Here is a 9,811-nt window from a genome sequence, read left to right as displayed (position 1 = left end):
ATTTCATTTCACTTCATATTATCATTTTTAATAAAAAAATATATAATGTAAGATTAGGCTGTTTGGCACCTTTGCCGTTTCATTTGGAAAAATATAGGTAACTACTACTCAAAACTTAAATCTGACAATTCTGATTTGTGACAGTTTTCATTATGAAACTGGTGTTTTTCTATAAAAATATGTGCAATTAATTTGAAATAAAATCAGAAAAAATAATAACAAAAATTATTCGAATTTTGCAACGTGTAAAATAAAAAAAATACTTAACACGAAGCTAAACCACGTGCTTACCTAATGTGTAAAGTTTTCCCATAGAAAAACTAAAATTACGAAGAAAATGGCAGAGAAGCCTGATAAACCAGTTCCAGCAAGCGCGAACTGCCAGCCAATTGTAAAAATAGGGCACTACACACTCGGGACGACCCTAGGAGTAGGTACATTTGGAAAAGTTAAAATAGGAGAGCACCAACTAACCAAGCACAAAGTTGCTATTAAAATCCTCAACAGACAGAAGATTAAATCTCTAGATGTCGTGGGAAAGATAAGACGTGAGATCCAAAACCTCAAGTTGTTCAGACATCCGCATATCATCAAGCTATATCAGGTAAACATTAGCTAATTACGTTGACCTTGCACTGTGTACTCAAACTAAGTGGCTTGTACAATGTTTTGTAAAGATACTCATATCATAATAGAAAATATTTTCATATAGACTATTTCATAAATGTTAAAAAAACTGTTTAAGTTACTAAACTGCATTCACAGTGCAATGAAATACATAAGAAAATACAAAACAAGTTCTGTCTAAGAAAAAACGTCAGGAAAAGATTAACTTGAATATTATCAAATGTTTCATGTAATTAAAAGAATTTAATTACATATTGAAAGAAGTATTCAATTGTCTCTTCTCTTTGCACAAAAATAAGAAATGCTCTGGTCCCTTAAAATTTTTATAAGTTAACACTGAACTAACATCTATGAACGTGATGATAAAATTACATAAAATAATAATATATAACTTCACAGGTGATATCAACTCCAACTGATATATTTATGATTATGGAATATGTTTCTGGAGGAGAACTCTTTGATTACATTGTAAAGCGAGGAAAGCTCCAAGAACATGAAGCACGAAGGTTCTTTCAACAAATTATATCCGGTGTAGATTATTGTCACAGGCATATGATTGTACATAGAGACTTGAAGCCAGAGAATCTGTTGTTAGATCACAATATGCATGTGAAAATAGCAGACTTTGGACTGTCTAACATGATGATGGATGGAGAGTTTCTGAGGACTTCTTGTGGATCACCAAACTATGCAGCGCCTGAGGTAATTTAATAAAATGGAATAAACAATTTTATCTCTTAAATACAATTGACCTGACAAAATATTTGCAAGCTGCTATCAGATTATAGGTTACTTATCAAGTACCCCTGTCGTAGTCTATAAATTTTTGAAAAAGAGTAATTTACATACATACTTAATGACAATGTGCACAAAGATGCATGAATGGAGATTTGTCAAAATAAATTTGTATGAATTAATGTAAAGTGGGATTACAAGGGCAGCCAGATCTGATAGCCAGAGAAGCCAGATAAGGTCAAACTCTAAATTCCGTTACTGATTTTGCTACCCACTCACAATACTAGTAACAACATAAAATTTATATTGTTATGTTTTATATGTGGAATACCTCATGAAAGTCATTCATGAACATTCAGATTAATCTTAGGTAATAATGACATGTTTACAGGTAATATCAGGCAAATTGTATGCAGGTCCTGAAGTGGATGTATGGTCTTGTGGTGTTATTCTCTATGCACTCTTATGTGGTACTCTACCATTTGACGATGAACACGTCCCAACATTATTCAGAAAAATAAAGTCTGGAATATTCCCGATCCCCGAGTACTTAAACAAAAGTGTTGTTAGTTTATTGTGTATGATGCTCCAAGTGGACCCAATGAAGAGGGCCACTATAGAAGATGTAAAGAAACACGATTGGTTCCTGAAAGATCTGCCTGAGTATCTATTTCCGTCGCCTGTGGAACAGGTACAAAACTATTTTTTTAAATATACTTCAAATATTAATCGAAGTTGCAGTATAATAAAAAAACTGCACGAAAATAATAAAACAATTTAAAGTGATCAATCAAAATATATCATCCATCAATCTTATTGACTTTTAAAATCGCTAAATGACATGTAAGAATCTTGGCATTAAGCAAGTCAAATACTAACAAAGGATGTTAGAAGCGGCCAAGGGTTGTATGACGAAGCATTAGCTCTACTAATTTTCACGACAAATATGCCACACGTCATGAAGCTACCTTCAACCAAGGAAGAGCTGCTAATGTTGTTAAGTTGACAGTAGCAACTGTCATCTGTCAACTACTTTATGCAGCCATTTTGCGCTATGATGTGTGGCATTTTGACAAAACACATAAAAATTATAATTATTTGAACAATCCCCACATTAATAGATTGCTTTTATATGTTCAGGATAGCAGTGTAATAGACACAGAAGCGATTGCCGAGGTGTGCGACAAGTTTGGTGTTAAAGAGCATGAGGTACACAACGCTCTGCTCAGCGGAGATCCGCACGACCAACTGGCGATAGCCTATCATCTCATCATAGACAACAAGAGGATCGCTGATGAAGCTGCTAAAGCTGAAATCAAAGACTTTTATGTGGCCAGTAAGTGTTTTTTTTTTCTCCTACCTACACCGAAAGTTCAGTTTTCCTCCCGCTGTACAAGGAAGAAAGTGTAACTTTTCCTCCCTGGGTACAAGTACGCATGCGCGTTAGTGTCTACGTCTGCTCTCACGCACCTAAAACTCTCCGCCATTCTTGTGCTCGGGTAATTTTCAATATTGTGTTTAGTGTAAAAGTGAAATAAACAAAAGTCAATCAAATTTAATAGTGAAGTATTAAACAAAGATGAGTTCATCAGACAGTTCTTATTCAATTAGTAGTAGTTTATTTAAAAATTAAAAAACAGTTAATTTTTTTTTTATGAGTACGTGGGGCTCCGCAAGCCAGAGCTTCGCCCCTGGACCTCGGCTCGGTACTCCACGAACTTTCGGCCTGGTAGGAGAAAAAATAGTATGTGGACCGCGGGAAACAAGTAGGACATCTCATCCCGCGTGTTTCCCGGAAATGTCTTACTGTTCTCCCTTGATGCACAATGTACTATTGTTTTCCTTATCATAGCTTTTAAGTCAGTATATGGACGGTAGAGCTAAGAAGAACCATCTCTGTGTGTGAAAAAGTGTCCGTTAAAATCTGCTAAATAACGGTGGCGCTATAGTAGCAACCGAGTAAATTTTAAAAAAGGCGCTGAAAGTTATTAGAATAAGATTTCGCACTACAAAATCACAAAAAGTATTTTATCTAAAGCTGATAAGAAAATGCAATCGATTTCTCCACGTTTTACCACAGCTATAATTTTAGGTTATATTGACGAAATTAGTTTGGACTACATGTGAGGTCTTGTATATTACACTGTCACTAACTACTCTAGTCATTAAATATATTAAATTTCCTAACTCAGCATACTTCAATCAGTTAACTACTGCTCAATTCATATCATACCCTGTGCCTATGCTAGCGCCATTCTGGAGGATTTTTGAACTGTTACTTAGTGCTGAAAGTGGGGCACTTATTCAAACTTCGCCCATATGAGACGGTTCTCCATACCTCTACCCTCCTTATAATAATATGTCACAAAGCATATTTTTTTTAAATGGTTTTATGGCCTAAGTATCGAGACTTTTAAGCCAAGCGTTTTATTTTTACTTTTATTCTATGATATCTGTTATGATATCATCACAGACCGCATATCCTCTAAAAGTGTACCTTTTAACCGATTTATGTATGTAGTTTTTTTTAAATTTACAAATAGATATTTGTATTATGTTTCAGGCAACTCTCCGCCCGCTGTCACTGAGACTAACCGTCCTCACCCGGAACGTATCGCTCCGCTGCGCGACTCCACCGCGCCTCCGCCGCAAGACAAAGCAAGAGGCACCCCTGTCAAACGGTGAATACTGCCTATCGGTTCTTTACTAGATTAACATGCATCTTTAACGATACTTGTAGAGAGAGAGAGAGAGAGAGAGAGAGAGAGAGGTAGAGAGAGAGTATTCTTTATGGTACACCGAAAAACAAATAAACAGTGCGATAAATTAAATACAAAAAAGTAAAATTGGCCGTCTTATCGCTAAGAGCGGTCTCTTCCAGACAACCATCATTTGGAAACGAACTATGCGCGGTGTACCAATCCATTGAAATATATATATATATGTATACATACACACATATATACATATATGTATATGCACAAACACACATACATACAATTAATCATCTCAATATAGTTACAACGGCTGCCCCACCCTTCAATCGAAACGCATTACTGCTTCACGGCAGAAACAGGCAGGGTGGTGGTGCAGACCCATGTAGACTCACAAGACGTCCTACCACCGATAGAGTTTTTAAAATGGTATAATAAAGAAATGACGAACACTGCGAGTAAAACCGGAAAGAAAGTATACCAATTTTTTTTTTATGAAAATTTATCTTCAGAGCGAAATGGCACTTGGGTATAAGGTCACAGAGCAAACCCAACGACATAATGCTGGAAGTGTTCCGCGCTATGAAAGCCCTTGACTACGAGTGGAAGGTCATCAACCCGTACCACGTAAGGTATGTATATTATTATTAGGTACTTATCTCGTCGTCTTCCTTTTACAAAAAATCTTCTTTTATACCAATTTGTGTGGGGTTTTTTTTTTTGTCTGTCACTTTGGGTGTCTTTGGACTGATTTACAGATTGTTTGAATTCGGAACGTGAAAAGTGACAACGAGCGACATCCGCTATGACACTTTTCCCCTTTTCAATTCCAGCCGCCAAGGGCGACACATCGATTTCATATTTCATATATTCATATAAATCTTTAATTTGTCACTTATGGATTAATAAAGATATCAAACTAATAAATACAGTCCACTCTCATTCACCACAACGCAATACAGATGAACTAGTTTTTTTTTTATCAAGTATTTTAACTTTATGCCAGTTTCAAATAAAATGAACTAGTTTTAAAAATCTCATTCTTGAAATGGTCGTAACTGAATAGAATAACCTAGAAGTTTAAATCACAGATGATTTTATTGACAGCTCTCAGAATCATAATCGAAATGTCAGAAAATGTCATTTGATACTCACTCGTTTATAATAAGTATTATTATGTAGTATCTCTTTTCACTCGGTATTGATCGTATCACTTCGCATTCTTTTGTTCAATTTCTAATGGATATTTAAAAAAAAAAACAATGTTACAATACTTACAGAGTACGAACCTTAAACAAAATGACCGAGAAATACGTAAAGATGTCGCTACAGCTGTACCAAGTGGACTACAAGTCGTACCTGCTGGACTTTAAGTCTTTGTCGGGCGAACGAGAGGAGTCCGACGAGGAGGGCGGGTCGGTGACCCCGGTGCCGCCGCCCCCGCCCCCACCGCCCTCCCCGCACCCCCACGGGCACCACACCATGGAGTTCTTCGAGATGTGCGCCGCGCTCATCATACAACTGGCCCGGTAATCTGTGACGTCATCATGCTCGCAGGTAACGACTCCTCCTAGACTAGTCCTGTCGATGGAACATTAAACGAACTCATTCTAAATCGAATTTCGGATCGCGAGGTAACATTTTAGGGTGTTTGGCATCAATGATCCTTTATACAGTTACTAGCTGACCCGGCAGACTTCGTAGTGCCTCAATCGATAAATAAAAGACCTAAACTTTTGTATAAAATAAACTTAAAAGAAACAAAAGGAATCCGTCCGACGGGGGACACTTCAAAGCAAAAACAAAATTGTTATTTTTATTTAATTCGACCATTTTCACCATATTTATCTACCTTTTAAACCTTCTCTGGACTTCGACAAATAATTCAAGACCAAAATTAGCCAAAGCCATCCAGCCATTCGCGAGTTTTAGCGAGACTAACGAACAGCAATTAATTTTTATATATAAGATTTGTAAATCGTTTCACGTTTTAAAACCCAATACATCCGTCGCTTCTCAACTTGAAGTTCGCTTTCAGAGGGGGCTGCGTTAATATCTGTGATACATTAACGGGTCAGTCTTTATTAAATTTTGTTTTACTAAATGAATCTTCGAAGGTTGAGAAGCGGTGGTCCGTAAAAGTGTGAAGTGTGCGGTGTCCACACACACGTGTACGGTTTGATCAAATATTGAATGTATAATAGTTGCCCGTGATCCGAATTCATTGTTCTTATGTAGTCAAAAGAAATCTAGTTACTTATTTATGAAATTCTTATCCTAATCCTTAAATTACGTTTGTAACTGAGAATATTATGTATATTAATAAATGTTGCAAGACATAATATAAACTTTGGCCAGCACTGCACTTAAAAAAAAGTTTTTTTTTTTTTTTAAATATAAAACGTTACGCTTATTGAGCAGAACAAATATTAAAAAAAAAAAAAAAACGTTCTGTAACTTAAAACACCAGTATATTATTGTTGTTAATTAATTAAAAAAATAATTAAACACACTAATATTTTAATTATTTAAATTATTAAATGCACTATTTTAACTTTTCGAGTAGTCTTGTTTAACAAAAAAATGATAAGCAATAATAATAATAATGATAAATAAACATTAGTATTTGCGTCAAAAAAAATAATCAAGTATTAACGTGAAGACGCCTCATATTTTTTTATGTTTAGTACCAAAGAATGTTAGGAAGTGCCTTTTTGTATTAATAAAAAAAGAAAGCTGACAGTTAAGAAAGGTGAATAAATCATAGATTCGAACGTGAATGTAAATTTGATGGAATACAATTGTGATTTTGCACGGTAGTAATTACTTTTGTAAAATAATTCAGTGACGTTTAAAATGTTTTTTTTTTTACGAAATGATTGATATCAGGCTCCGGGATACATTATACAGGGTGTAAACAGATACAATAATGTGTTTATTTATTCAATCAAACATAGAAACGGTGGGATTTTCCTGCGTTCATATTTGGTGAAATTTAATACGAACGATTTATTTGCACTTTAGTTGATTTATTTACTTTGTTCGCCTAGTTCGCAGATGCGACGGGTCACTTTGTTTCTTTCGTTCGTTTCTTGTCCCCTACTCCCTCATCTCCAAATACTAACTGCGTGAAACCAGCAATAGTGCTTGGAGATAGTAGCTATACATCTGTTGGGGCGGGTAACCATTACGTTATGTCGGACTCTAGCACCTCCGAAGGGATTACGCCTTGAGAGATTTGACGTGAATCGCACGTTGCCTCGTTGAGTTGATACCGACTAAACTCAACAAGATCTTTCTTTACCGGTCACCTGGGACCTGCGGCCCACTGAGTTTCTCACCGGATCTTCTTAGTTGGTCGCGTTTCCGATCCGGTGATAGATTCTGCGAAGCACTGCTCTAGGTAAGGCCAGTGCTAGCAACACCTCCGGTTTGAGCCCAGGGAGCTCATACACGCTTAGGTAACGCTGATATAGCGTCTCAAGGCTATCAGCATAGGTAAGGAAAAAAAGCGACCTGCGCTACCGCAACAACGCGTGCCGATAGTGCGCCTTTGTATGCACCCAGGCAGTCCATTGAAAACAAGGGTCGCACAGTTATCACTTCCTCATGTTGCGTAATGTTCTCGAGTGCCGAAATACTAAGGGCCCCAAGCTTTAACTGAGTTTTACAAAGCCTTTTACAAACCTTAGAAAAGTTTTGCCTGTGTTCGTTTCACTCTGACACTCGGTGGTACGGATCAATTCCAGTGGTGAATTTGATTCTGCAGTCGTTCTTTAGTGTGTTGTAGAAGCATTTTCATTGATGCATATCACATTTAATTTTGGTACAATGCAAAAAAATATATATATCTTTTAAAATAGTACCTTGTATTCTATATTTGTATTTCGAATACGTCTATCTACACCCTGTATAAACTATTATAGCAGCCTATATTTAACTGACTATTTTCTTAACATTCAATATATTAAAATATCTCGTATCACGCAGCAAAAGCCATAGCTCACTTTTGGACGTGAACTCGCAGTCTGAATTCCTGTCTTTATTGGACGCTTTAAATCGGACATCCTAATTGCACCGAGGCATAAATAGGCAGAACTGTGTTACAAACCCGTACAAGCTCACAATATGCCCTACCATTTGTAGATCGTGGCTGTATGTACATATATGCTGTGGCATATTTGTTCGAAATAAATTTGGCGCCAAATTTAAATATAGAGTAAGCTAAGAAAAAGATTATCCATTTATGTAATAAAATTAATTAAAATTTATAAAATACTTTTGAAAACATATAGCTAAAACTTGTGTATAAATTAAAATAATTGTTACCGTGCAAAGATATAGGAATATAGATATAGAAAACAATACAACGATTCACAAATAGGTTAAAAAAACAGTCAAATTCCGAATTGAATTATTATTAATAATAAGAAGGTTTGTAAAAAAGTCCAAGCAATAGAAATGGTGGTGGTACGTAGATGGAACTTAAAAAGACGGGTTGAAATTGTCTGTAGTGATTGTTAATTATTAACGAATACGTGTACAAAATGTTATTTTTTTGTACAGCTTCGCGTTTTGTATAGTGCAATGAGACCTTAATAAAATCTCCTATTTATTAAATGTTTTAGTTGTTATTTCATTTTTCACACTTTTACCTTTACATTTGTAGCGGATTTATGTTATTTTTATTATAATAGTTACGTTTGGAATCAATAAAATTAATTTATCAAAATAAATTCCTTTGATACAAATGCTTCTGAATTTATCAATATATAAATAAAATTGTTAAGTTTGTCGCTGAATATACAGTGTCGGGTATATTCGTAACATTTAAGTTAATGTGACATGAATATTATTACATTAAGGAAAAAACAAACATGGCAGTTCTAAGTCGGGCTGTGATATTCTTATTATATACCGTAAAATGGGGCGATTAAGGACAAATTCCAACTTTATGAGCAATTTTAAGGTAGTTGTTGATGTATATAATGCTATATCAAGATCAAAATAATTGAGTCTTGGGGGCATCTTTGTTGTCTAATTTAAAATTATGCAACTAGCATTCCAGTTTAAGCAAAAAATGCAAAAATAGGTGTAATCCCTATTTACCCGAAAATTGCGGTTAATTGGGACGAAATGAGAAATTTGCTAGGGTTAGCACTACTTTTATTTTTATATATAGTTTTAATTTATTTATTTATTTAGTTGCACCAACAAAGTGATCATCAATAAAAAAAAATTGAAAAACTGACAAAAGTACATGGCAGACATCACCTCAATTATAGATGCAATCGACAGTGCATTAACAAAAAAAAAAAATATGTATATATTTATACATATATAGTGGGCTTTCTTAGAAACGGTTTATATTTCTCCGTTCTTGGTAAGTACTTAGGGGCTGATATTTCTATCTGGGTTAAGAGATTAGGTGTGTCGGTTATTCCATGGATTAATGAGATGAATACCCCCACTCTGAACAAATATTAAATATTTTATTATGTATTACTTAGACATTTTTGTCCACCTTGAGATTTCATTGATCTTGTTACATGTCTCTGCAAAATCGACTTACTTATAATAAATTGCTTATCTATTTCAACTAAAGACTTATTCCCAATTTCGCTTCGAATAAACCCGATTTTTACCAACAAATTTAAAAAATATTGTTATAACTACATAGACAGCCCTACAAACCTGTACCTATTTATACTTAGGTCGTTTCCATTTCACGT

General features: G+C 35.0%; 1 protein-coding gene across 1 annotated transcript; it reads left to right on the top strand.

The window, feature by feature from the left end:
* Window positions 1–337: 337 nt before the first annotated feature.
* LOC100101222 (AMP-activated protein kinase) lies at window positions 338–5,612 on the top strand. The gene is given in 7 exon segments (NM_001099845.1): window positions 338–604; window positions 1,027–1,332; window positions 1,757–2,056; window positions 2,506–2,701; window positions 3,929–4,046; window positions 4,592–4,711; window positions 5,360–5,612. Coding segments are annotated over 7 exon segments (1,560 nt in total).
* The last annotated feature ends 4,199 nt before the right edge of the window (window positions 5,613–9,811 follow it).

This window comes from Bombyx mori, chromosome 16 (assembly GCF_030269925.1).
Source record: "Bombyx mori chromosome 16, ASM3026992v2".
Lineage (NCBI taxonomy): Eukaryota > Metazoa > Arthropoda > Insecta > Lepidoptera > Bombycidae > Bombyx > Bombyx mori.
The sequence above is the reverse complement of the archived record's forward strand: the minus strand, read 5'-3'. Positions and strand labels throughout refer to the sequence as shown.